Source organism: Venustampulla echinocandica (assembly GCF_003357145.1).
Source record: "Venustampulla echinocandica strain BP 5553 chromosome Unknown scaffold_15, whole genome shotgun sequence".
Taxonomy (NCBI): Eukaryota; Fungi; Ascomycota; class Leotiomycetes; order Helotiales; family Pleuroascaceae; genus Venustampulla; species Venustampulla echinocandica.
In genome coordinates this window covers 207,216-233,905 of record NW_022474220.1, presented here as the reverse complement: position 1 = coordinate 233,905, position 26,690 = coordinate 207,216, and the positions used below count along the sequence as shown (strand labels likewise).

Sequence of the window (26,690 nt, the reverse complement as noted above, 5' to 3'; positions counted from 1 at the left end):
CCTTTAAGAATAACAACATCCCGGCGGGAAGCTCCCGCCGCAAACCGCCACCTCCGCCATACAGGGCTACCCCGTGGGACGCTACCCGGGGTATGCTTGGCATGCCCTGATCCAACACGCCTTAGGCAGGTGGATAGGGCAAAAGGGTACGTTTTTACTGTCGTACGTAAGTGCTAGCGTCGATAACCGTTGCCTAAGTATGTACTAGTGACCGAGTTTATCGCCCCGCAAATCCACATTCAATTCGTGCGAGGAGTCTTGACTCTTGGGAGACGACTTTATACGTCGCCTGGAAAGCCAGCGAGCGCGAGTGGATCCCTAAAGCTGTAAGCGCTAGGTACAATATTTTCGTGAAACGCCGACTTAGAGTAGGGGCGAGGGTATAGATAACAGGTCGTCTGACCTACTGTACATACCATAGTACCACGTAACTACGCACAGTAAGTACATCCCCATAATAAACCCGACAAATTGCAACTCTAGGCAGCTTCCCCTGCACCGAGGAGCGCCTTTTTCGTACGTACAAGTACTGTACTCGAGGAGGTACATCACATCGTGCTAGCCCGGTTAGGCAGGAGGACGCCGCTCCCAAGCAGGGATGGTAAGAAACTGCCGCCGCAACCAAAACGCGGGTGCGTGTAACAATAAGTTGCTCCGCGACTGGAGAGCGACAATCACGTAGCGCCAAAATGAAGCTGTTCGTCACTGGCGCGAGTAGACGTAGTAGGAGGTGGTTAATGTTGTGTAAACAAACAGGCGCCCGCCAAGAGGCTAGAAGTAAGGGTGGTTAGGAGATGCACGTCTAGCGTACCCGGAGACCCCGACATGGCGTAGGTGGCTCAATTAACAAAAACATTATTTTGTAGAGTAGGTAGGTTGGTAATACTCCGTAAGGAGTAAAACAAAATAGTTGCAGATAGAGAAGTGGGGATAACCTCAATTAGCTGCTACTTTAGACATTACTGGTCTAGGTCGATTAATAGCATATTATTATTGATAATCACATATACATTTTAGTGGCAGAGGCAATTTCTTATCACGTCGGCTTAAAAGTACATACCAGCGGCTTAACAGCGCCCTCCCCTGGCCCGGGTAGACTCTAGCTTGATCGGGCTAGAGTAGTACGATGTGGGAAAACGTGTTATTCAATGCAGGAGAATCCGCCGACCTGGTACGAGTAAGTTGGGACAATCGTCGCATAACTTCAAACAGCGACCAAACGCGCTGGCTTCGGCGACCATCGCACCCGAACATTGCGTTTAGCTGTAAAGTTACGTAGTACAATAATGAATGACAATGCTCTACAAGATGGATTTGAAGCTGGTCGTTGTTACGTTCAATCTTCCTAATTCCTCTTTTGCCGACTTTGTGATCTCGCAACAATAAGAACCTAGAGGATAGAGCTCCTTCGCTGACCGGGGCTATCAATACCCAGAATAGCGAGATGGGACCCCTTCGCATTGTATCTGAGTCGAGGAAGTAAGTCCTGTCTCCGAGGGCAATATGGTAAACGACGGCTGGAATATACCAAGCTAGCGCGACGGCAAAGCTACGCAGCGTAGTTCCAAGCTTGTTTCTACGTAGATGTCTTCCAAAAGGAATTGGGAATTGCTCGAAATGCAACCTGTTTGACTGATAAGGAGAGCATAGCCCCATCAAAGTCGAGATTGCGGCGAGGCCGCCAGCTATAAGGAGCAGCAGGAATCGTGCCAAGACCCGCGCCGTCTCCTCTAGATAGGATGCCCGGATGGATAGGATGAAACACAAAGCTCCACGAGTTGCGGCGTTAATGAAAAAGGATTGCGCTCTACCAGGAGTAGAAAGGATTCGCAGAATAGAGCTGCATAAAAGGCATTAGTACTTGGCGTTATGGATGTCTTCCAATTTTAGATAGTTGTTATCTCGTAGATCGCTTGATCCTGATATTCTCGGTGATCATAATCCGTCGGCTTGCAGCAAAAATACGTAGCCCATAACCCGCAACATATAGATGGATTCATTGTAATCAAATTAAAGACGTAAAATCAAGAAGCCGCAATTTGCCAAGCACGTGCTCTGGCGAATTGAGAGTCATTAAACAAGCAAGTGAATGGTACGGTTTACGTATATAACCAGCAGTACGTACAATTAAGATATCAAGAGCAATAACAATAGATTGTTTAACCTTAATCCTAACCTATAAAAAATAATTTTTTTATTTTAAAAAGTAAGTATATAAAATCTGAATAACCTTTCTACAATAATAATAACTCTAGCTAACACATAAATCGGTCAGGTCTGCTTGCCTAGTTGGCGCCCGCGGCGGAGTTAAAGACCTATCTTACTGTAAATTGGTAGCTTTCAACAGAGGGTCCGAAGGGTGCCTCCCGTATGTACTGCCCACTGCTCTCTCGACAGCTCGACAACTCCCTTGACTCCAATCTTTCTTTTGACTGCCCCGCTGAAATCCGAGGCACAACATTCGAAAGTAGAGAACGTGTCCAAAACATCACTCGACTTTTCGTACTACGGAGAGAGAGAGAGAGAGAGACAGAGAGAGATAAAAATTTCCAAGGGAACGCTACACAATCTCGCGAACTCAAGCACTGTGCAACTCCCGTTCGACGACACCTATGTCACTCCCCCTTCAAAATTCTTGAACCACTAACAGATCAAATAAAAGATGTGCTTTGAAAATTTGCAAGGACCTCTATGTTTCTGATAAGATTATCTAATTGATTTCCAGCACATGTTCTAGACATCTATTCTGGTATAATTTCCTCCAGCTTGTTTGCGATATTTACACAGACTTCCGCTGAACTTCCGAGATATCAGCACACATGTAAGTACACCTCCTTTCTTCTCTCTGGCTAGAGAAAGCCATAACACTCGTGTATAGTCAAGGTAAATTCGCTAATTTAGAAGCGCAATAGATTTTGTTTATACCTATCTGTAAATGATAGACCCTGAGAGTAAATTAGTAAGTTGTGATGAGCTTTCAATTCGATGGGGTGTACCGAGTAAGGGAAATATATGTATGGTGAGACCAAGGAGTACCGGAAACTGTGGGATTGATTGTAATGAGCGATTGTCGTCCTTGTCAGGGAGGCACAAAAGAGCAATTGGCGACGGAACTTGATTGATCCTCGGAATCATAATCAAAGTTTCGGTCGATCGCTCCACGAATCATCTTGTATAGGTTGCCGGTAGAGGGAGTTGTATCTACAATGTCGCTGCAAAATTTAGATGTGGACCCAGGACAATATTAACAAGATTTTAGGACACTTACTAGGGAAAGTCGGGTTTTGACACCAGAAAACTATCCACAAGCCTCAATCTTTCAAGGCTTTGAGCATCGTCCCCAAAACTAATAAACTGAAGGCCAACTTGTTTCTCTGGGAGGTCGTTGGCAACCAATGTCTTAACCATGGTGTGGATCGCCGGTACGATGTTGCAAAGTGGGGTCCAAATGGCATCCGTGAAGATATAAACATTCAGCCCGCGAGTTCTGCCTCCCATGGGCTTGCGCTGTATTTTACACGCATAATCTTCCAACACTTGTTCTAGCCGAACACTCATGTCCGTATAACCCATGTCTTCGCAGGACGTTCTCTTCTCAACGATGCTGACAAGTTTAGTCGAGTTGTATTCATGGTATCTGGATGCTGATGAGGTGAAGTAGAGGTCGAGGCCATCTTTATCATGGGGTTTGATCATGTATGCAATGATGCCGAGGAGTTCTGCCATATCCTTCCAATGCTTCCGCATGGATTCTGAATCGTCAATGATGATTACCTGGCTATCATTAGGGTTGACTGTCAAAGGGTGGTGGCTGGGGAAGGGAAGCTCACGCTATCTCTATTATCTAAGAAATTCAAGACCGACTGGTCTCGAAGAGTAGAGTTTGTAATCCACGAGCTTTTCTTCGTTTCTCGCCATGAAATCGCCTCTTTTCTTGACATGTAGCGGACGACTGAACGATTGATTACGTGGTTCGTAGGAGGATACGTAGACTTAGTAATATCTGGGAATTCTAGTGGAAGACAAGTCGAAGGTTCAACGGCTGGACTCGCAATTGGAGCGGTACTTGGTGAATTGGTTACGAGTGATATTTGATGGCCTGTCTTACTCAGCTTGGGTCTATTCTGGTAGCCTTGAGGCTGCGCACTGTGGCGGCGGGCTCCCATATCTTCATTATCGAAGAAGCGAGTTGAACTTTCAATCGGTGCACTGGTGACGAGGTTGTGTCTACCAAACGGCAGGCTGGATTCCAACGCGGTGGTTTTTGAAGCTGAGGTAGAGTGGACAGCTAGTGGAGTCGTCGCCAGTTGGTCAATTTCGACGGGCGGCACAGGTGGATCTATCCTCCCTCTCTGTCTCCGCAGCGAGCATGATAATATGTCTTCGGGAATAACCAGATCTTGCGATCGTTCTAGAAATTCGTCCAGTGCTTCAACAAATATTTTATGAGCCTTCGTGCAGAAACTCATGGCATCCCCCCGATGTTGTTGGTCATGGAGCATTTCCTCAATCATTGGGATAAACTTGGGAGTAAATGCATCTTGGGTGGAGTCAATTTTGGCTTCAACCTTTCTGTGCCACTCCTCAACTATTGGCAGCCGACTTGTGCCATTATGGAAGCAGTCCCCGTCCGGGATTTGTTCGATGGCTTTCCGACGAGCTTTGCGATACCCGGTCAGATATTCGTATCCACCAGCAATCCAAACGGTAACTTCGCTGAGAACACACCCAAGGGAAAAAACATCAACAGTTGGCGTCACTCTGATGCACCCCTCACCAAGCGATCCATCGGATCGATAGCATTCTGGGGCTCCTGAGTCATAGGTTAGTAAGTAATGAGATGAAGGCATACTATGCGAGAACTCACCATATGTACGGGTGCCTTGGGCGTCTCTGCTAGAGCGATCATCATCGGAAGAGGTGATGCGTTTGGAGTGACTTGTACCAAGGTCTGCGATCTTGAATGTGGAAGCATACGGCGAGTTAATACTTGGATCACTCAATACAAGAACGTTTGCAGGCTTGATGTCTTGATGGCATCTTTAAATGTTAGAGGCCGCATACCAAAATAGAGGGAGGGAAAACTTACACTATACGATCCCCATTGTGTAAATCCTTCAAACCCCTAATCAAACCCAAAGCTCTTTTCCAAAATCTTGCAACATCTACTCCGTCTACTGGCGGTTTGTTCGCTTCGAGGTATTGTTCCAGCGAGCCTCTATCTGCATATTCGAGGATCGCATGGCAGATGTTCCCATGCTTGAAGGCTGTGTAGAAGCCAACGACATTAGGAGACTCCTCAGATGGGTCGCGGAACTTCTGGAAGGCGCGCACTTCGTTGTTCCATGATTTCTCGGCGTCCGTTCCTCGATACGTCTTGAGGGCGAAGATAGTCGTGGATCTGTTGGTTTCATGCTATGAACGAATCAACCAATGGATAGAGCGTAGAGCGTTTGGAAATAAGAACTCACCTTTAAGGAGGGTAGGAAATGGTGTCGTGGATATATTTCAATCGTAGATATCGTTGAGCTTGCACCTTTAAATTTCTCGGTCTTTGATGTGAATGGCAATATGTAGCGCTGGTCGAGTCGTCGATTACAGTTGGCGTCGATATCAGGCGGGCAGAAACGCCACTGCTTGTCACAAAAGTCCTTGAAAAACGTTGGGGAAGTTGGGTCAACGGGGAATTCGGTGGGAGGCTCATGGAGTTTGAACGGGAGGTGGGCATCATTGAGATCATCGCAGCTCATAAACAGCGGAAGGAAGTCAATCTTTCCAATGCATATCAGAATGCAAAAGACCTTTGAATAGGCGCCCACAACCTCCTTGGGGCTTATTGGAACCCCTTGACCTGGGTAAATGTCGCTGAGCAGATCGTTCAGAACCTTGCATCCATTGGACTCTAGATGTTCGCTGAGAAGGTCACATGGCAGAAATTTCCTATCTTTGCGGTGGCCAGTTGATATGTAGTTTTGGTGCAGCCAACGATAGAAGACCTGGAAGGTTTCATGGGCGTACGGTTGACGGCTCGATTGCGACATAACCACGCCGCGAGGTGCAGCAGCCTAACCGGTCGACAAACCAAAGGGATAATGATTTGATCCCATAGCAACCATCTGCCGAAAGGGGCAGAAAGTGATGTATATTAAAAGAAGGTGGGGTTGGTGTATTGGAAAGTGCAAATGGAAGGGGACGTCTAGCTTTGATCCTGTCAGGGGAAGAAGGAAGGTTGGCGGGGTCCGTTCTGGGCTTCCGAACCCCATCACCGAGGCGAGGGAAGACCTTCGCAATGGATGGAAGCGCTGGGCCAGGGTCCTTGGGAAGTATGATTGGTGGTTGGCGAGAGGTGTCAGGTAGCAGAGCGCTTGTAGCCTTGTAGCCTTTGCACAGCACATAGGTAGGTAACGGTAAGGTACCAATATGTAGCAATCAGCAGTACTAGCTAGATGTTGACCAAGACGTAGCAAGCTTCCGCGGGTTTCAATAAGCTTTCCCGAACATTAAGATAGAACGGACTAGGCGCAAAGTACGAAGTACACTTGCACGGTATATACTTTATACTTATGTAATCCTGGCTACCTCCGCTGTTCCTTGACCCGAATCAATGGCTCTTCCATCTCCTAATCGTACATTTACCTACAAAGAGCACTTCGTACGAAGGTTCTGGTCACAAGTGCTGTCCACAATAAGTAGCGCTCGGCCATGTCCAGCATTGGGTGGCCTCTCGCCCAGTAACGAGTAACGAGAGCAGAGCCGAAGCGCCTGAAGAAGATGAAAATGTATTTGCGGTGCGGGCTTGACGTAGCACACCTTTCTGCTAAACCTTCACACTTCCGCTCTTGTTTGATCGAAGCTGGGGCCGCTTTTGGCTGGCGATTAGCCGCTCAAATGGATTCTGAGGCTCGGTTTCCCAATCGAGATGCCGGTGGAAGGAAAAACAAAATGCAGCTTCCACGGGATTGGTTTTGATGCAAGACATCCTTGAACTTGCCTGAAACCTGACACGCGATACCACTCAACTCCCCAGATTGATCTGCTGCTTTAACTCCGCGTTCGCCACTCAAAATGCCTACTTGCACCGCCATCCGGAGATATGGGCTATATAATCGACAATAGCCTTCTCTCCCGAGCCATGCGGCCCCAAAACCAGCCATTGTCCGACTTCAATATTTTAGATATTCAAAGTCTTTCTTAGTCAAACCACAAGTGGCTAAAAGTGTCGCAATGGATGACTATAAGTGGCGCACAGTTAATGCTTACCGGCTGTCGCAATCTGCCCTTGACGACTTCCTCGTAGGCTTATTTGGCAGAATGAAATTTCATATCAAGGCAAGCATACTTCTGTGTCTGTGCAAGGATGAATAGCTGAGCGATGCTGTGTAGCTTAAAAGTGATGCCTGGGCGTTTTGGATTTCTCGCGATTTGACTGAGGTAGGTTGAGCCAAGGGTGGAGAGCGAGGTTGCGGCAAGCCTGAAACATAAACAGGGCGAGAAAGCAAAGCTAGATGAGGCGCGCACTTAATCAACCCGTAAAGTCGTGAGGAATATCAGGAGGCTCCAAGGCCGAGTAGGATTGCGGATAACGGAGACTTGACAAAGAATGGAGGCATGAATGAGGCTACGAGTTCAAGAATATTTAGCGAAGAAAGGAACAAATGAGGAATAGCTTTTAGCAACAAGCATGCTAATGTGTCGCATGAACGTACTTTAATTTACCTATGGTTGGTGCCGGGCGTCTCGCGCTCAGCTTGGATGGTCTGCCTTGCTCAGGAGGCACATTGTGGCGCAAGCACCAAACAACAAACTAACCGTTAAAGTCGGAGATATCTCTTCCTTTCGAGTCTTTCTTACCAACTAACAAAGGAAAGCTCTGCTTCGTCAGACCTTTTATCTATTTCTCTGCAAAACCCCGAAGTTCTGGTACTGGCGTATCCGGTACTAGACCCGGCTATCCACAAAACATGGCTGATAATGACTCTTTTCGGGACTCTTTAAACAAGTCCGCCAGCTTTCCGAAAAGCCTGGTTTATCACAGAGCCTATGAGCATGTTCTCGAGGCACATGTTGACCGATTGAATGAGCAAGACGATCGGCTGTTCAGCTGCGAAGACAAAACAAATCTCGAACTATGGGAGTATGGAGCCCAATCTACTGGTAATATGATTCCGAATGGGATTTAAACGCTTGTGATATTTGCTAATAAAATATAGGGTTTAAGTCCCATCATTTCAATAACAGTACACAACTGCGAAACCATTTCGTGGGAGGGCAGCTCTTTGCAGAGGTTGACCCACAATGCAGGTTCATGTATGAGTTAATGTTTCGAACTTGTAGTTTCCATATCGCGTGGCACTTTCATAATGCTAATCACCATTTCTAGGTTTGTGCATGCCGCTCACTCAAGAGCAAAATTAAAAGTCACAAGATACATGCTCACGGTTGCGCTCACTTATCACCAAGCTATGGCACCATTCGTCGACTTTCTGTTTTCCTTTGGCAAACAAGAATATCCACGGGATTTCCATTTCAGCGGATTTTACCATGAGACCCACTTGAACAATGACCAGCCAAACTTGCATTTACCTGACCTCGGACGGTCTGGTACAGATTTCAAGATGTGTTACAATCTTAAGTCAGTCGAACCATCCAGTAGCCAGCCACATTTTCCCTGGTCTGTACGACAATTAGCAGTGTATCATTCATTTGACGTTGTGACCGGCAAAGCTTTCTGGACTATGATCAAGGGGGATGAACTAATCAAACAACGCATTAAGGCTGCCACAAACCCAGACAACCACCCAAATTTAGACATGTCAAGTGCAGCACAAGCATTCTGTGTAGCACTTACTGTACAGCTGATTATCTTCGATTGGTGCCGTGAACAATGGCGCTGGTATATAAGTTACTTAGAAGGACTTCAAGAGATCACAACATGCCGAGCCTTGACAATGAGATTCGATAGGCCTTCAGCTCGTCCAGCCCAACCATCTAACATATCTCCACCACGAGCCGCAACAACACCACCGGGAAAGATAAAACGCGCTGTCACCCGAATATTCAGACGGGCTTCATTAGCTATTAGAACACTATCACCATCGATTCCACTGGCACCGATACTTCACCCAGCTGCCCCTCCTCCAGAGTTCGAACCTGACTTTGAAAGTACAGAGCTCTTCTCCTTCTCTGATCTCCAAAACGTGCAGTCATACGAGGAAAAGGTAAGTGAGCTACTCCTTGTGATCAGGTCAAATATCAAGATTGTCTCGGATATCAAAGCCTACTACATGGACCTCGTTGCTTCCACCAATTTTCCGGACGAGATAAAGACCGGGTGTTCAAGCAAGATCAGGGACTTTGAAAAGACTGTTTTCAGTATTGTCAATGATCTCGAAATGCAGCATTCACGAGCCAGCATGTTACTTTCAACGCTGACGAATCGTAAAGGATTGGTAAGAGCAAATCCACTTCCGATCTTTGTTTGCTAATACCATATAGCTAAATGGAGCATTGAACTACTGCAATATGGAAGCTAGTAAGAGATTCGCCGAGAAGGCAGCGGCATCAACCAGTGAGATGCAAATCATGACCGAAGAGATGAATGCACTCGCCCAGAAAACTAAACAGGAAACGGTCTCAATGCGTATCATCACGCTTGTGACTCTGTTCTTCTTGCCTGGAACCTTCATCTCTGTATGCCTATTCAGCTTACCTTATTTTGTCGGATTCCATCTCATTCATGCCCCCACCCAACGTTCTCACTAACACCGAAGTACAGACGATTATGAGCACGGACATACTTCAATATTCAAAAATCCCCGATACCAACAACTTTAAGGAAGATTACTCCTCCACGGCACTGAAGCGGTATGCGACAATCACACTACCGTTGATGGCCATGACATTCGCGGCGTGGTATGTTGTTTATTGGTGGGTAGATAGGAAACAGCGTGTGAAAGCTCTGAAGGCAAAATTCGAGAAGATGAATATGAATGGTATAGTGTGAAGGCATTTGCTGGGAATTAATGATATTGTGACAATAGGGCATGGCTATACCTCACCGCAACAACAAGGAGAGGTGGCTGGAGCCTACATTCATCGGTTTTAGTAAAATCGGCAAAGACTACCATATTTGAAGGATCTGGGGGATCAACTATTTTGTAAGATTTATTATGTTTGATTAGGACAAGGGTGAGCGAGGGGGTCATTAGATGACACTGGTAGTCAAAGTAAGGGTAACGCAAAGTGTAGATTAGGACGATTAATGCAGAAGTGAGTAAGGATTCAGGTTAAACAAAGTATAAAGTACCTGGGTACCTAGTAGGAAGGCACGTACTCGACGCATTAATAAACGGATATTCGTATTCGCACATCGTACTCGTAGCCCCTGAAGCCCAACCACCCAAGCCCCTCGACCCCTCCATACGTCGTGACAACAAACAACACGAACATCATATACGGAGAACTACGGAAGTAAATAACTCAACTCTACTACCTATATAACAGGCGGGTATCATATCTCAAGATGCAGTCCGGAATATCAGGTGCGTTCAGGTACTCTCTCTTTGGTTACCAGCTACGTACTCGTATTATGCCCTGTTTACTAACCATCTCCTCTGCTAGCATCCCAAGAGCTGCATACCGCATTCCAGACCCTCGTGTCCACGGAATCTCAGCGCGGCCTCCTCGTGACAATAGAGAAGGAATCTTTAGTCCCATCCGCCATCCTCTCCCCTTCAACGGGGTCCTTCACCTCCGACCTCTCCCTTCTAACACCGCACATCACGCCCAAAACTGCACTCTACATAATCCTCCGACGTTATGAGACCTCCTCTCCCGCACCCTTCGTCGCTATAACCTACGTCCCTGATGCAGCACCAGTGCGGCAAAAGATGCTCTTCGCATCTACGAGGCTGACACTCGTTCGAGAGCTGGGGATTGAGCGATTCCGAGAGTCTATCTTCGCAAATAGGGAAGACGAGTTGACCGAAGCGGGGTTCAAGAAACATGATAAGCATAATGAGTTGGAGGCGCCGTTGACGGAGGAAGAGGTTTCTCTGGGCGAGGTGAAGAGGAAGGAGGCTGAGGAGGGGCGGGGAATGAGTGAGAGGAAGAGCCATGTTAGCAGTGGTGTGAGTATGCCTATTACGGATGATGCCTTGGCTGCTTTGAAGAGCTTGGCTAGCGGTGATGGGGAGGGAGATAACTTGGTGCAATTGGTAGGTACTACTTCTTATCCAAGTATACTAATTCCTTGACGAAGAGCAACACTGATATAATGTAGAAAATCGACATCCCTACCGAAACAATGGAGCTAGCCTCCATTACCAGCACCCCTATCGAGTCCCTTCCTACCACGATTTCCCCCACCGAACCACGCTACTCGGTCTACCGCTTCGCACATTCTCACAACGGTGAAACCACTTCCCCAATTCTTTTCATTTATACCTGTCCTTCTGGCTCTAAGGTTAAAGAGCGGATGTTGTATGCCGCATCTTCCCGCTCAGCCGTACAAGTAGCGGAAGCGGAGGCGGGGTTGAAGATTGAGAGGAGGATCGAGTCAAGTAGCCCTGAGGATGTTACTGAGGAAAGCATTATGGAGGATTTACATCCGAAGGTCGAGGTTAAGAGGGCGTTTGAGAGGCCCAAGAGACCCGGCCGGAGATAAGGATATGATTTAGATGACGCAATGAGACACAGGCGGGTTATAGGATTTCTAAAACGGGAAAAAGGTATGGGAATGATAAGATAGGCATGTGATTGGGTATAGGATGCTATGCTGGACTATGCTTCCTTCTCTCATATCGACGACGACAAAGAAAACCCAGAGTTAGATGCAGAACAATGATAAGGAACACAAGAACCGTCCCTTTCCTCCCTATTCTTCTACTTCCCTCTTCCATATATACATCCCGGATTCCATTCCCCATTGTCGTTCATGACCGCAATCAACTTCTCCGGGCTCGATCCTCTGCACCTGAAAGACCCCTCAATATCAACTATATAGCCCCCGCGGCCTTCTCATCCCCTCGCGATCTGTTTTTATCTGATTTCAGCTAAACCCATCTATACCGAACATAACTTATTTTTCATACCCGGCGCCGACGAGGGGCAAGTTGCTGGTCTCGAGTTTTTCCTTCAAAAATTCATACACAGTGAAAGTAACGGCTTGGCCGGGTGCTACACGCATGATGCGAGGCGTGATACCCTTGTAGAAGGCGTGGAAACCTTCTTGTCTAGTTTCACAATGTTAGTATATATTGGCCGTATCCAACCTCTACATTGCCTTAGGGAATCAACATACTTGAACATATCCTTCGCAATATTCATAATCCTGCCCATAGCAGTCTCGCCCGCCAGCGCAGGCGTCTTCTGTAGGCGCGTCTTAATGGTATCAATGGGTGCGTTACTCAGAGGACCCATGGCGCCGGAGATGAGACCGATGAATGTTGTCTGGTAGGAGGGAAGCGGTGAATCTGAGTATTGTGGTTGCCATCTTTGCAGGATTTCTTTGAATTCGGTGTATGCGGTGAAATTTACAGCTTGGTTGGAGCCTGTTTTTGATTCGTCGTTAGCGAGAGGTTTTGCAATGGGAGAGAGAGAACAGGGGGGTTTACTGACCTTGCCGTAATGCGGTTAGGGAAACACCTCGGTACAGAGCTCCGATTCCTTCTTCCTTTACCACGGTGTAGAGAGCGTGTGCAGCATTGCGGTATTTTGGAATGTCAAGTGGGTCAGCCATGCTGTGGTGTTGAGCTTGCAGACGGATTTTGATGACTTCCATAGGTGTGACTACCGCAACGGCTTCCGTGACACCTGCTGATAGACCAGCTGTTTGCAGAAAAATATTAGCATACCGTCCAATTCCCAAGATGGGCTTGACTCTACAGGGCCATAGAGATAAATATCCGCGCAATTGTTGTAGCTATGGGTTCTAGAACCTCAAGGGCGGAAGGAGGAAAGAGAAAACCTACCCAAAAATGTGGCCTGCCCACTCACACGCCCCGTCTCCTTATTCGCAAGAAGTTTCTTGTACGCTTCAAAACTCGTAAACCGAATAGCCATCTTAGGCACGATACCCGTAACTACAGCGCCAAGCCCCTTATACAACCCTAATGCTGTTTCCTTTCTCACGATCTCGGCGCCCGTCTTGATGAAGCCGCGCTGCTTTGTGCCAGGGGCGCGAGCTCTCCGTGAAAGTTGCATGCGCACTTTTATGGTATCTATTCAAGGGGAGTTAGTACTGTGAGTGATTCATAGTGGTAACGAGGGGATAATACCTAACGGATGGCACACGAGGGCTTCCATCATGCCTGCTGCTCCTCCAGCTAGTTTGGCGGTAAGTATTCGCTTTGGTTCCAATTTAGAAGGATTTAGATTTACCAATCAAGTTGGTGGCCGCAGAGGCTGGCCTCTTGCCTTCTGACCCCTTTCCATTTCTCGCCGACATATTGAAGATTGGTGGGCTTTTGGGGGTTTGCTCCTAAAAATGATGCAATCGGCCGAATGGATATTTCCTGTGTCAGTCCCCGCCTCGTCAAGAGCCACCGCTCTTAAGATGTAATGGATATAAGGATATGAGAATGAAGTCTGCTATGGGATAGAAGCAAAATGGGCAGAGGCACAGAGGTTAAGAAAAGAGAGAAAAAAGAAGTGTGACTGTGACTGTGATTTGGGACTGGAGCTGTTTTTTGCCTCGAAGCTCGGTGATTCCCCAGACCGACTTTGACCGCGGGTGACCCGAAGACGTCCCTTACACTCTTGCCTCGCACTTGTGGAGAACAGACCGGGTGCTATCCGCATAAGAGAAACCTATCGTGGAGCCGGGGAGCTGCCCAGCTACTAGCTTCTCCATGGGCTATTTTAACTCGGGGTAGCGGAGGCGCTGGTGAAAGGAAGGACTTTCTACTCGCAATCCAACCATCGCCATGCCAAGTACACAACGTCAGTCCCGAAAGCAGAGCAGGAAATGATTGGACTAAGGGAATAGAGGCTTTTGCCTCTCCCCAATTGAATAGCTATAGCCTTGGATTCAATTGATTCCTGGTTCTGTTTTGGCTGTTTCGTGTATCTTCTGATAGTCAATCGATAAGGCATAAAATGGTTCTTTGCATGTGCAATGATGTCGAGCGGCTTGTGAAATCGCGGGGCGCAATCGGTTGCATTCGGAATTCGCCCCTCCGACGTCGGATGATACCGGTTTGCCAGTGAGCCGAGGTTCGATTTGGGTCACCTGACTGGTCCATGTGAGCGGTTTCGGGTTTTCGCTTGCGAATCCATTTCCGATTCCGGGGTTCAGAAATAGAATCCGGTACCTGCAGGGGAGTGTTGCTTGGTTGCATCTACTTCGTGTGTTCCTGAGCTTGTGATTCCGCAAACGGCTAATCACAAGCAAGTCACAAAAAAGCCCTCGAGATTAATAAGGAAGATAGATGCCAACTTAGAAGAGCTTTTGGGGGGTTTTCGAACTTCCTCGAAAGCAAGGGAGAGTTAGGAGCTCGAAGTGAGCTGCCGTGCCGGTCAAATGGAGAATCGTTGGACTTCTGCAAAGTTTCCCAGTTAGTTGAGTCTTCAGAAAGACATCGAAATGATTCTCTCTACTTCGTATATGGAGATGATTCCCATTATGAACCCCAAGTCCGAATAAATAGGAACTGATTTTTAGCTTATAATATGTTCTGCCAGGACATATACCGCAGTGCTATGCTAACTTAATGGTTGGACATCCCCATAGCTAACAAAACACAGCCATCTACATCTTGCTCAACAGAGTACCGAGAACATCCTTCGTCTTCCCATTATACTCCTTCACGAGCCCAGCAATATCTCTAAACTCCGGAATCCCGGCATCCCCCATACACTCATAAATCCAACTCTCACTCGTCGTTACAATCGCACCCGCCGCCCTCAACCTGTCAAGCGCAATCCCCACCTCCTCCTTATTACAACTACTAACTCCGTCCGCAAGCACATACACCTTATGGCCCTCCCGTAAAGCGTCTATTGCCGTTTGCGTCACGCAAATGTGGCTCTCGATACCAACGATGACAATCTCAGAGGAGAATTTGAAGTGTCGGGTTATTTCGGGGAGCCACATGGAGAAATATTTTTTATCGACATCCTCGACGGCGGAATTTAAGAGGGGGAGGAGCTCGGAGCAGGTCTCGCCTAGGCGGGCACGGTTTTGCGTCGTTACGTAGACGGGGATGGAGAGGATTTGCGCCGCGCGCAGCATCTTCTGCGTCGTTGTTATGCTGTACCTTGTATGTTAGTTGTATAGGGGAAGAACGTATTCAAGGTAGGTCTTGAATAGCGAGCGGTAGAGTAGACTCTAGAAGCTAGAGATTGCAACTTGCATTTTCTCATATTCCCAGATTCCCGCCCGGAATTTCTCCTGGATATCGCAAATACTATTTCATTCCTCTGATCAGCTTTTTGCCAGCCGTATGCTTATGCCATATTCGACTCATCTATCAAGGGTGGAGTGGCAGACGAACAAAAGCGCGGGGCGAGCTGTGTCATTGTTAGCAGGATTGGAGAAGCTCTTGAAGGGGGAACGTACTTAGACGCCTTGTTGGTTTGACCGACATTGTGCTTAAATTAATTCTTGAATTGGGAGTATGGCGATGCAAGAAGCCTAGAGTTCTGCGTTGTGCTATTGCTGTGATGTGAAGCGTTGGAAGCATGGAGGGTAAAGATCGCGCGTTACAGCACGAGCGCGGGGGATGGCGGGGTTGTAACCGAGGCGCCACTCCTTTCCCCCGGAATGGCCTCCGGTCTGGGGTCAAACGAGAGAAAGTTAAAAATGAAAAGGCTATATAAAATGGTTTGCAAAGAGGGTTGATATTTCTAAAAAGCCCCCTATCATCCTTCTACGATAATCTCCTATACATATCCAACCTATAAACATACCAAACTGCGAATTTCACACTCCTCTGGATACACCTTTGCGACTCTAAACTTGTGTTATGTCTTCAATACCAAGGTACCTCGGTACCTACCTTGCCCACCTACCTAGGCACGTCGGCTTAAACAAACAACACCTGCTATTTACCCTATAAGCCCAAGCCGTTCAAACTTATTGTCATAATTATTATTTTGCTTGTTCGTAAGGCGTTTAGGAAGTTGAAGTTAGGGAACCGCCGCAGCAGCCCAATGTATAGCAGGTGTAGGCAAAGCAACCAAGAGAGACAATCTCTGGCGTCAAACCTAGTAGGGCATTTAAATTGGCACTCGCGAGGAATTTGATATTTCTGTCCTAATCATACTTGCTTGATGAAACTTGACGGTCTTTATGTAAGTTACTTCGTATCTACAGCTTCGACTCTAGCTCTTTTCAGCCAGTTATAGTCTCCGCCATTTGTAGCTTTCTGGATATTGTAGATCTCATCAATCAAAGCAGGGACAAAGGTACCTGGTCCTTTAACATCCTCCCTCTCAGCCGCGATCTCGGCCGCGATCTCGAAATGGAGCATCGCGGAAAGAGTTGCAAGCAACTTATCCCCTCGGCAGACAGCTAGCATCAAGGAAATCGCAGTCCCGAGGACGCAGCCACTTCCGGTAATCTCCTCTAGCAGCTTGTGGCCATTCTTAACGGTATATGTGCGGGTTCCGTCACTGACGAAATCAGTAGGTCCTGTCATGAGCACGACGTTCCGCTCTCTTTCAGCAAGGTCTCGAACTAGCCTGGCTTTTTCCAGATCACTTGACGTACTCGCGCCACTGTCAACCCCTCTCTGCTGGACCACTGTTCCATATACAGTCTTTATCTCTCCCTCGTTGCCTTTGATCACATCAAAATATCCAGCGGCCATTAGCGTCTTAACCGCGCTTCTCCTAACAGATGTAGCTCCGGCACCAACGGGATCGAAGACCACTGGTCCTCCTTCCACATTATATGCCGACAATGCCTTGGCATAGTTCTGTAGACCGTCAGGGGTGACTGTGCCCATGTTAATGACAAGAGCGCCTCCTAGTTTGGCGAGATCCCGCGCCTCTTCCCCATAATTTGCCATGATTGGAGATCCTCCAAATGCTAACGCGACATTTGCTGAGAAGTTCTGCACTACTAGGTTTGTCATATTATGGGAGAGAGGGTTCTCAGCACTAACAGTCTGGATAATGTCACAGACGTCGCTAACAAGGTCATCCACGCTTGTAGGCTTCTGCCCGGTGACTATTGAGCTGATTGCATAAGGCGGTGGGGAGTGCACCAGTTGCAGGAGATCTTGGGCGGCTTGCTTTGGATCTTGGGCGGCGATGATGGCGCTGACAACCGCAACGCCATCTAGATTCTTGCTCGCATCCGACGACTGATATATCACGCGCTGAACTGTAGATGCATTGATGCCTCCGATGCACACGGTCCGTACGTTTGATCCTTTAGCTGCTAGAGCCCGAAGGATCGTTTTTACACCTGCGGTACCGATTATCTCCTTGGTGTTTGTTTTACTGGCGTACTTTTAGCAACCCGGCTCAACACATCAACGTATCACTTGACTTACGTTGGCGTTGCAAACACGGTCCCAATACCAAGATAATCAGCACCACCGTCACAGGCAGCTTCAGCCTCCACAATTGAAGATACGGTAACCCCAATGATGGCATCCTTTCCTAGTATCTTCCTCGCACTTCCGAGGTCTGTGGAAGTCAGATCAGATATTTTGAGGCGTGAGCAAAAGCAAGCCACACATACCAATATCATCTTGGCCAATATGTACACCCTCGCACCCAACGGCCAATGCCACATCGACTCGATCATTGATAAGAAGAGGCACATTGTATTTCCGTGTCACCTCATGTAATCTCTTAGCCGTAGAGACCAGGACACCAGTATCGTTGGTTTTGTCTCTATATTGTACGACGGTCACCCCACCCTGTAGTGCTGCTTCGACAACCTCCACGAGATCTCGAGCACCTAGGGTGGCGGGTGACGAGTCAGTGACCAGATAAAGGGAGTAGTCAACACTCCTTTGATCTACGTCCATCATTATATTGGCTCCGTGACGACGGGAAGAACAAACAATGAATGAAATGATAAATGTAAGGTTCCAGGCCAAGTGACGGTCATGTGATGGCTGCTTCCGGAATTCCCAGGTATGCTCTTCACAAAGGGCTTATAATAAGCCACCGGGGACGCCTCCGAGAACCCCGAAATGGACTTTAGGATGGATATTGACTTGTCGATATGCCTATTTCCAATAGAGCTGGCAATTCTACCTTTAAAACCACCAATGGATGAATGATATGGAACTCGGGGTCTTGCGGCGTAGTGCATTCAGTGGCGAACAATCTCAAAAGCAAACAAAAACAAACAAAATATCATAAAAACCGGCCTCATCGGGGATAGCGCAAACGCCGATGGAACTAACTGGAATTTTTACGCGGCAGCCTCAGTGGCGCAGGCGGGATTCCGCCGAACATGCGCGGATCTGCCAAGCGTGAATTGGTCTTCTCGTTTGATGAATGTTTCCACCACCACCCCTTCGTGAAATCTTTCTTCTTCTCTCCTCTCCACTTCTCTTCCCCTTCACATCACAACCTTCAACACAAACGTCTTCTCCCAAAGACAGCACAACAACATCAACTGCCAGACCGCAACTGAAAGTCTGATCACCGCTGAATACAACATACCACAGCATAGCTACTCCATCGCCGCAGCAACTGTGCCCTTTCCAAACTTGTACGCCTCGTCGTCGCCATCCGATCGCCCCATCGCTATCGCAACGATCACCCATCCCTCACCCACAGGCTGCCCTTCTTCCTCGACCTCATCAACAAAGCCATCAGCTAGTCTACGGATACATCTGCGTTATATGTATCTCAAACCCCACGCCAACGACCTCTCACACCAGCCGCCACTCGAGCTGCAACCATTTCGCATACCGCGAAAACCTTGTAGCCCCTACTTCAGTAGCAACGGCTAAGCCTCACCAAACCTTTTGAATGTCCCGTTAGTAACCATATCACCTTCCATTCGTTCTCTTTGCCAGCCTCCTCGCCTCGTTCGCCATATCCGCATGTCGTACATCGCATCATCCGGCCCCATAACTGCCAACGTCGATCCGTGATTCAAAAAACAGAAATTCGAAGTTACACCGCCATACAACCGCAGCCATGGCTACCATCAACATCCGCAGCGATATCAAGGACCCCTTCTACCGGTATAAGATGGAGAGGCTCCAGTCCAAGATTGAAGGCAAAGGAAACGGCATCAAGACTGTCATTGTCAACCTGAGCAGCGTCGCCCAGTCTCTCGCACGCCCTGGTTCTTATGTCATCAAGTACTTTGGCTTTGAGCTAGGAGCTCAGACCAATAACAACCCCGCTGATGATCGCTGGATCATCAACGGTGCCCACGAGGCCTCCAAGCTCCAGGACTACCTTGTTGGTTTTATCAACAAATTCGTTCTCTGCAAGAAGTGCAAGAACCCCGAAACCGAAGTGGTTATCAAGGACGGTAGTATTGTCCTCGATTGCAAGGCCTGCGGTGAACGGTCCGACGTCGACCTCCGCCTCAAGCTCAGTGGGTTCATTCTTAAGACCCAGCCAAAGAAGGGCAAGAAGGACAAGGCCGAGAGAAAGGCTGCACGCAAAGCCAGAGAGAACGGAAACGGCGAGGTGAAAGAAAATGGTAACGGCCACGGCAGTGGCGGGGAAAATATTTCTGAGAACGGATCAAACGGCGACGACGTTGCCATCGAGGCAGGCAGTGATGATGAACTCACTCGCCGAATCAACGCCGAGGCTCAGGTGCTCGACGAGGAAATCGAAGCCAATGATCATGAGTGGACTGTTGATATGTCTGATGAAGCTGTCAGAGCTCGTCAGATGCAACTTCCAGAGGACCTCAAGCAGAAGCTCGTCCTCGGCGATGATGATGATGAAGAAGGTGAAAACGGTGGCATCTCCAAGTATGACCAGCTCGGCACCTGGATTACCAGTGAGGTTGAAGTGAAGGGTGGAGTCGACAAGCTAGATGATGTTGCAATCTATCTCAAGGCTAAGGAGCTGGGTATTGAGACTAAGCACCGTACCCTCCTAGTCTTGGTATCGACCATCTTCGATGATAACATGGCCAAGCAAGTGGCTAAGCGTGCTGCAATGCTCAAAAACGTAAGCATAATCCATCACCCTTGCAACATATAGTTGCTAACTCGATTTTAGGTTGGGACTTCCGAAAAGCACCAGAAATCTATTCTTGGAGGTGTGGAGCGGTTCATCGGTCTCCGCGCCAAAGAGAAGCCAGATATCTACGAGCAGACCTCGAAGATCCTTGTGTCCCTCTACAACGCTGATCTACTTACCGAGGATATCATCATCAAATGGGGCACTAAGGCCAGCAAGAAATACATTGATATCGCCACTAGCAAGAAGGTCCGAAAGTCCGCTGAGCCTTTCCTTCAATGGCTTGCGGAGGCCGAGAGCGACGATGACGATGGAGACTCCGAGTAGATTTTGGAGCGAACGAATGGTCGTTGATATTTGGACGTAGAAGTCTAATTGGGGGGTTCCACGCTGCAAAACCCTGATCATTTTGGCAGGACTTTTTGCTGTGGTAAAACGGACAATTTGTACGATGCTTTCGCAACAAGTTCTTGTGTTACTCAACTCATTCTTTCTGCTCTGCAAAATGTAACTTGTGCTACTATAAATTGAATGCATTCATCTCCATAACCTATGCTTGCTTCACCCGTGAATCGTATCAGAAAAGTGCGAGCTCGATATCTTTGATTGCGTGCAGTACTTCTATTACGGACCTCTATACTAAATCAATACACTGTTGCCCTTAATGCAACAAACTCATAACCCTCCACATACGGCTTCTGTGTAGGCAAACTAGTAGCCATCCTAGCTACATAACAAGCCAACCAAATGGCATCTGCATTAACCGTTTCCAGCGCCCTCCTAACCTCGCTCCTCTCCCACACAGCACTCCCCAGCACCTCCACAACATCATCAAACATCGCATCCTCAACCCTAACCCACTCAGCAACCGCACAGAGCAACCGCACAACACTCTCCCATTTCTTCCTACCCTCGGCATAAACCCCCCTCCCAGCACTACCCTTCCTCTCCCCCTCCATCTCCTTCCTAACCCTCCTCGCCATCCCAATAATCCCACTCCACTCCACACTAATCCTCGTCCGCATGAAATCTCCCGCGTATTGACAGATCCCAGAAACGGTATCCATACCTGCTATAGCAACGTATGTTTCGCTATCGTAAATGCGTTTTATGAGAACGGGCCAGATGTCGTTTACGAGGGGGAGGAAGTCTTCTGGGGAGTGTGAGAGGGCCGGAGAGGCGGTGGCTATTAGCGAGAGGAGTTTGGTGCGGAGGGTGGGCGAGGATGAGGTTAGGTAGTGTTGCGAGAGGCGGGTTATGGATTGGAGGAGCGTGTAGGTTTTTGTTGGGGGTGGTTTGGCGAGTTCTTGAGATGGGGGTGGGGGCTCTTCTTCTTCGTCTTCCCCTTTGTTGGCTTGAGAATGTTCGTTCAGGAGAGTTTGGGCAGATTTCCAGGGTTCGCGCGGAAAGTCTTCATTGGGAAGTATGTCGGCGTCGGGGTTTGGCTTTATGGTGAGAAGAGCGATGATATCTTCAATTGTGGGGATGGGAGTTTCTTTGGGTTTGTCGTCGGTGGTCGACTCGGTCGTGATTTGAAGCTGGATTGATTTTGATCCAACCTTCACAACCTCATCAAGCACTGAGAAGAGGACCTCGACAAGACGTTGATAGCCATGGAAGTTATCCAAAGCGGCGAAGATGGATCCCACAGCATCGTCAAGATACGGCAGCAATGATGGCCCCGCCAGGCGTATCATCATCACTAGTACTTGCGGAGCTTGTGGGGATATGTCGAATGTGTTGAGCCGCAAGGCGATGGCGTTAACCATATAATCAACATTATCGATGATTAGGTCGCTAGCATTAGCATACCCGCAAGCCTTTGAGACTATGTTGAGGCAGGTGATTGCATGCTCTCGTAGTCTATTATTCGGCGATCCAAGAAGTTGAGCAACCGGATATAGCGTATCAATAAGTTCTGGCCGAAAGTTCGTCTGCTGTTGTTGGGCTCTCTCCGCTACCACCTCAAGCGCTATTGCCTGCATACGCCAATCATGCTGTCCGTCATCGGTGCTCGCAAGGATGGATTGGGAATAGGACATCAGCTCTTGAATCAGAGAGTCTTGCTCATCAGACGATATGACACTGGCGTCTAGGAATTCATCGACAGCTTCATTCTGGGATGATGCAGTTTTCAGGATCTGGAACGATAGCCAGTAGGCTGCGAGGAGACTCGGGCCCGAAGCTATACGAACATATTCAAGCATTTCGCCGGCCATGGTAGTTTGTGATTGCTGTGTTCCGATAGTACTTAACACTCTCATAAGCGTTTCGCGTGTCTCCTTCTGACTCTCTCCAGCTAGAATCACAGGGCTGAAATAGCTAGGGGAGGTATTGTCTGTCACCAGTGTCATGGCGGCTTGGCTGTTTGGATCAAATTCGGCTTCTTGCAGAACCTTCGATGACGGTAATGCTTCCAGCGTTACGGTGATACTGTCCCGTAGGGAGCTTCCCAGGGCATCCTCGAGTATCGACGATTCCGAGTTGAGATTTTTTAGTAGGTTATTTGCTCTCTGCAGCTGCTCAAGAGCACCCTTCTTGGCTGATTCGTCATTTGCCTGCATCACCCTGGGCAAGCTGGTGACCCAGTTGTAGGCAGTAGTTTTCACCAACTCCCCAACATCAGGATAAATAATTGCAAGCTCTACAAGGGTCGTCCCCCGCTCCTTGAAATTGGCTTCGTTGCCAACCTCTTCCAATATCATACATGTCTCCACGAGCAAGGAAGCCGACTCAGACAATGTATCATGACACTCGTCTAGAATGGTGAGACAAAGGTTGTTCAAAGCTTTGCGAACAACATCCGCATCATGCTTCCGTAATCTTATGATATTGGCGAGGGCTAGCTTTATTTGACCTGTCGTTGCCTTGAGCCAGGACTTGCTCAAGACCTTCTGCTCAGACTTTTCCCCTGTTGCCACTTGGGGAGACTCATCCTTATTCCTTATATTTCTAGTTCGAATATCACTGAGAACAGAAGTAAGAACATGCCCCAGGACTCCCAAGGCAGTAACGAGAACTTTCCGCGGCCTTCGAGTCCCCGTTCCCGGCATAAGAGATTTTGTCAGGGCAGAAATCGTTCCAGGAAGGAAAGTTGCCAGAGCTTCCATATCCTTGATACATCGCCATGTTGCGTCTAACGCACTCAATGCTTGTAGCTGCACTTCCACCGATGCCCCATCCGTGATCCCTTCCAGTATCACGGTTATGCAATGGCCCAAGGCCGGTATTGTTCCAGTCTCAACCAACGCAGCCGACCCGCCAGGTGTGACTCTTAAATCATTGAACAAGGCAGCAAGTGCCCCATATGCTTCACTGGCGATCTCCTCTGGGATATTGGTCGGTTTTTGATCCGGTCGACCTCCAGCGACAAAACTCAGCAATATCAAGAGTTGTTTGGCGAGGTCTAATGCAACACCTCTGCTCCAACCAAATTCTAACAAGATCCTGAGACATTTCGTTGTCAATTCGGAGATCCCATCCGTGTATTTCTGCCTCTTCTTGAGTATTTGCGAGAGTGGAAAGAAGACATAATCGGCTAGTTTCTCGTCGAAAACACCATCAGTTCGTTTGCATTTCTGCTCGAGTATCGCCAGAAGCCGGGCTGTCGATTGTGCTATTGATTTCGCATCACTCGGACTTCCGTCGTCCTTGAGAGCTAGCTGGCTGAGCTCGACGCATCGTGGTTTGAGCTGGTTATGTATTAGCAATGGATCACGGATTAGGTTACGAAATCTTACAGTCTGGAAGAGCTCATTTCTGGCAGAGCGAACTCCAGTATCCATAGTAAATGAGACTATGCGGCATGATACCAGTTTTCCTGATCAATACCTGCGAGGCTGTATCTAACCACCAAATAGACATGGGCCAGAAATGCGCATCACTGAGGCCCGCCGCTTTTAGCGAGGCGAGGCTGATTGATGCCTGAGGTGAGTCCGGACATTGGCTGACCTGAACCTTTCACCAACGACTGTTTGTCTGCATGCGTACAGTCTCGACCAACCAGAAAGTGATTCATTTCGCAGATATTAAAGTCAAGATAGTACTCTCTCCGGCTCTTTTAGCACTTACGAGCCACCAGATATGCCGAGTAAGAAGCCCATCAAGTGAATCAACTCTAGTTTCGGCCGCAGGAATCCGATATCTTGCGCTTATTTTTGCCGTTTATCTCCTTTCCATGGTGTCCTCTCTTGACAGCTACTAGTTATTGCTTCGCCTCTGTGAAGGAACGAACGATATTCACTAAATTCCTTGGTCTTGTCTTCCTTTTCTAACTGCTCCTTTACCGTTTGCCACCGAATATCAAACTCCAAGAACCATCGAAGTCGGTGGCTTCGGTTACGCTAAACTAACAGGCTTAGATTCCCGACGTCGTGAGCGAACATTCCGTCCGCGAGAACCCACATTCAGCCTTTCAATATCATCACTAGGCTCATTGGAAATTGGGACATGATTTGCTCCAGGGGATATCACGCCCTGCCATATCGCTAAATGCAGGATGCCGAGAAAGGCTCCTGTGAACTGTATGATCCTCAACCTCCGCCCACTGGTTTAGTAATGTAGCAGGCACGAAAACTAACCACCTTAGCAGCTTGGTAGTCACCCCAAGTGCATATTATTGTTACAGAGGACCGACTGACAAGATTACAGCGCCACCTGTCGCCGCCGGAAAGTCAAGTGTCTGAAACCCCGCGAGGATATACACAAGATACTCTCCATAACTAACTATTCTCCATCAGGCGATGGATTACGACCTGTATGCCGAAACTGTATCAAGGGAAAAAGAACATGTCACGGAGGCGGCGAAGGGATGAGATTCATCATCCACACCCCAGATCCTACCTCACTTAATATTACCCACCTGAACGAGTCCCAACCACGGCTACAAGGCGATCGACCCAAATCTACCAACAACTCGTCAAGGGCCCAGGTCCCAAATTCTGAGCCAGAGACCTATCAAGGAGATTCTTTCGAAGCCCTTGTATCCTCCGAACCGCGGTCGGCATTGAATAACCCAGAGATTGCCAGTCTCTTTCGCCACTACATCGATTACCTCGCTCCATGGTATGACCTTTGTGATGCCGAAAATTTATTTGGAACGATAGTTCCTCTACATGCTCTTGAAAATCCGATTCTGTTCAAGGCACTCATCGCCTTCTCTGCTTTGCATAAAACGGGTGTTTCGGGCGAGATGCGAGGGCTTGGGCAGGCATTTCACGCAGCTTGTATCCGGGACCTTCTACATGTCATAGATAATTTCCAGCTTAGGCTTCGGGGAGATTACTTAGCTGCTACCTGCTTACTTCGATCATATGAAATTATAGCTGGTATAGTTCAAGCCTTCCTGCTATGTAGAAATGCTAATGGAAACTAGGTGATTCAAGAAAACAACAGAAACACCTTCTAGGAGCTTATCTATTTTCCACGAGGGACCCGATAGAGATGAACCGCACCGGCCTTTCGCAAGCCGGTGCTTGGAATTACCTGCGAGAGGAGATTACTGTGGCTTTAGAGTGTCAACGAACGACACGAATCGGCTTTGACTTTAATTTTGATGCCGCAGAACGCTACTCAGATAGTATGCGTGCAAACATCATCAGTTATATACTGGCAAGGGTCACCAACTACTGTTTTCAAGAATCGATGGAGCGGCAGATGCAGGAGAAGCAGATTGCTTGGAAATCTTTGAGAAAGGAGTTGGCTACCTGGAGAGAATATTTACCAGCGAGCTTCGAACCATACTCGACCGCCGTAAAAGAAAACAACCCCTTTCCATCCTTATGGCTGATCCATCCATGGCATGGTAGGTTGCTCTAGAATTGCCTCGTCTTTACGCAGCTGACCTCTGAACAGTGGCAGCACAGCAGTACTGTTCTGTTGCAGAAATTCTCTTGGCCCTGTTTGATCCGTTTGCTCCAGCTAATCAAGAAGCTGTCCTTGAACACGCCATCAAAATATGTGGATTAGCGTATACTAATGACAATGTTGCGGCAAGAGTAAACGCTTTCGGACCTTTGGCGTTTTGTGAGTACCTTTCTTATCTGGCTCTTTGGCCGTCCCGCGAAGATAATCTGATCAGCCCCTACAGCGCGGCTAATTTAATTACATAGGTGGCAAGTACCTCGTAGATAGCACTCATCGCGAGGGATTGAAGACTATGCTGCGACAATTTGGTACGCCAACGGCCTGGCCGGTCCATTGCATAATTGGCGACTTGGAACAATATTGGACCTTGATGACGTAAGTCATAGTACTACATGTACATTCTTCAAACGAATAGCGCCATATCGCAGAGAAGAGGTTGCATTACCTTCACTCAGCATCAATTTCGATATTATTGGTCGCCAATTGTTCCGTGTCACACTATTAGGCCGGCCAGTCAGTGTAAAATCGCGGCATGCCTTCGATTGCGGTTGGTATTCCCCAATACATACCTAGGTACTTATAAAATGAAGATCGCCCGTACATACCTAGGACAACCCCTCGGGTATGTAGTGATACTATTGGGAGAAAACTTATTGGCAATAAGTGGGGTCATATTTTGTTTCTACAACACATTCACACAA

At 48.0% G+C, this 26,690-nt stretch overlaps 8 protein-coding genes across 8 annotated transcripts; 3 read left to right on the top strand and 5 right to left on the bottom strand.

Annotated features, from left to right (window-relative positions):
- Positions 1 to 3,079: 3,079 nt before the first annotated feature.
- Positions 3,080 to 6,713, bottom strand: BP5553_10446 (uncharacterized protein; the record flags this gene model as incomplete). The annotated part of the gene is made up of 8 exons (XM_032019069.1): positions 3,080 to 3,212; positions 3,269 to 3,774; positions 3,831 to 4,813; positions 4,868 to 5,040; positions 5,090 to 5,415; positions 5,472 to 5,900; positions 6,019 to 6,380; positions 6,641 to 6,713. The coding sequence occupies 8 exons, from the start codon at positions 6,711 to 6,713 to the stop codon at positions 3,080 to 3,082; spliced, it is 2,985 nt and encodes a 994-aa protein (XP_031864776.1).
- A 1,248-nt stretch (positions 6,714 to 7,961) lies between these two features.
- On the top strand, positions 7,962 to 11,665 carry BP5553_10445 (uncharacterized protein; the record flags this gene model as incomplete). The annotated part of the gene is made up of 10 exons (XM_032019068.1): positions 7,962 to 8,154; positions 8,211 to 8,307; positions 8,381 to 9,449; positions 9,496 to 9,690; positions 9,776 to 9,912; positions 10,041 to 10,157; positions 10,198 to 10,269; positions 10,504 to 10,541; positions 10,621 to 11,216; positions 11,282 to 11,665. 10 exons carry the CDS (start codon positions 7,962 to 7,964, stop codon positions 11,663 to 11,665), a joined length of 2,898 nt encoding a protein of 965 aa, XP_031864775.1.
- Positions 11,666 to 12,079: 414 nt separating this feature from the next.
- Positions 12,080 to 13,447, bottom strand: BP5553_10444 (putative succinate-fumarate transporter; the record flags this gene model as incomplete). The annotated part of the gene is made up of 6 exons (XM_032019067.1): positions 12,080 to 12,233; positions 12,302 to 12,551; positions 12,619 to 12,828; positions 12,972 to 13,220; positions 13,278 to 13,325; positions 13,381 to 13,447. 6 exons carry the CDS (start codon positions 13,445 to 13,447, stop codon positions 12,080 to 12,082), a joined length of 978 nt encoding a protein of 325 aa, XP_031864774.1.
- A 1,302-nt stretch (positions 13,448 to 14,749) lies between these two features.
- On the bottom strand, positions 14,750 to 15,587 carry BP5553_10443 (uncharacterized protein; the record flags this gene model as incomplete). Its single annotated transcript, XM_032019066.1, has 3 exons — positions 14,750 to 15,251; positions 15,495 to 15,510; positions 15,560 to 15,587. 3 exons carry the CDS (start codon positions 15,585 to 15,587, stop codon positions 14,750 to 14,752), a joined length of 546 nt encoding a protein of 181 aa, XP_031864773.1.
- Positions 15,588 to 16,298: 711 nt separating this feature from the next.
- Positions 16,299 to 17,984, bottom strand: BP5553_10442 (Uncharacterized protein; the record flags this gene model as incomplete). Its single annotated transcript, XM_032019065.1, has 3 exons — positions 16,299 to 17,448; positions 17,502 to 17,637; positions 17,693 to 17,984. The coding sequence occupies 3 exons, from the start codon at positions 17,982 to 17,984 to the stop codon at positions 16,299 to 16,301; spliced, it is 1,578 nt and encodes a 525-aa protein (XP_031864772.1).
- Positions 17,985 to 19,113: 1,129 nt separating this feature from the next.
- Positions 19,114 to 20,451, top strand: BP5553_10441 (Uncharacterized protein; the record flags this gene model as incomplete). Its single annotated transcript, XM_032019064.1, has 2 exons — positions 19,114 to 20,112; positions 20,164 to 20,451. The coding sequence occupies 2 exons, from the start codon at positions 19,114 to 19,116 to the stop codon at positions 20,449 to 20,451; spliced, it is 1,287 nt and encodes a 428-aa protein (XP_031864771.1).
- A 317-nt stretch (positions 20,452 to 20,768) lies between these two features.
- Positions 20,769 to 23,909, bottom strand: BP5553_10440 (ARM repeat-containing protein; the record flags this gene model as incomplete). Its single annotated transcript, XM_032019063.1, has 2 exons — positions 20,769 to 23,816; positions 23,865 to 23,909. 2 exons carry the CDS (start codon positions 23,907 to 23,909, stop codon positions 20,769 to 20,771), a joined length of 3,093 nt encoding a protein of 1,030 aa, XP_031864770.1.
- Positions 23,910 to 24,934: 1,025 nt separating this feature from the next.
- Positions 24,935 to 26,368, top strand: BP5553_10439 (uncharacterized protein; the record flags this gene model as incomplete). The annotated part of the gene is made up of 4 exons (XM_032019062.1): positions 24,935 to 25,451; positions 25,499 to 25,927; positions 25,978 to 26,148; positions 26,235 to 26,368. 4 exons carry the CDS (start codon positions 24,935 to 24,937, stop codon positions 26,366 to 26,368), a joined length of 1,251 nt encoding a protein of 416 aa, XP_031864769.1.
- Between the last annotated feature and the right edge of the window lie 322 nt (positions 26,369 to 26,690).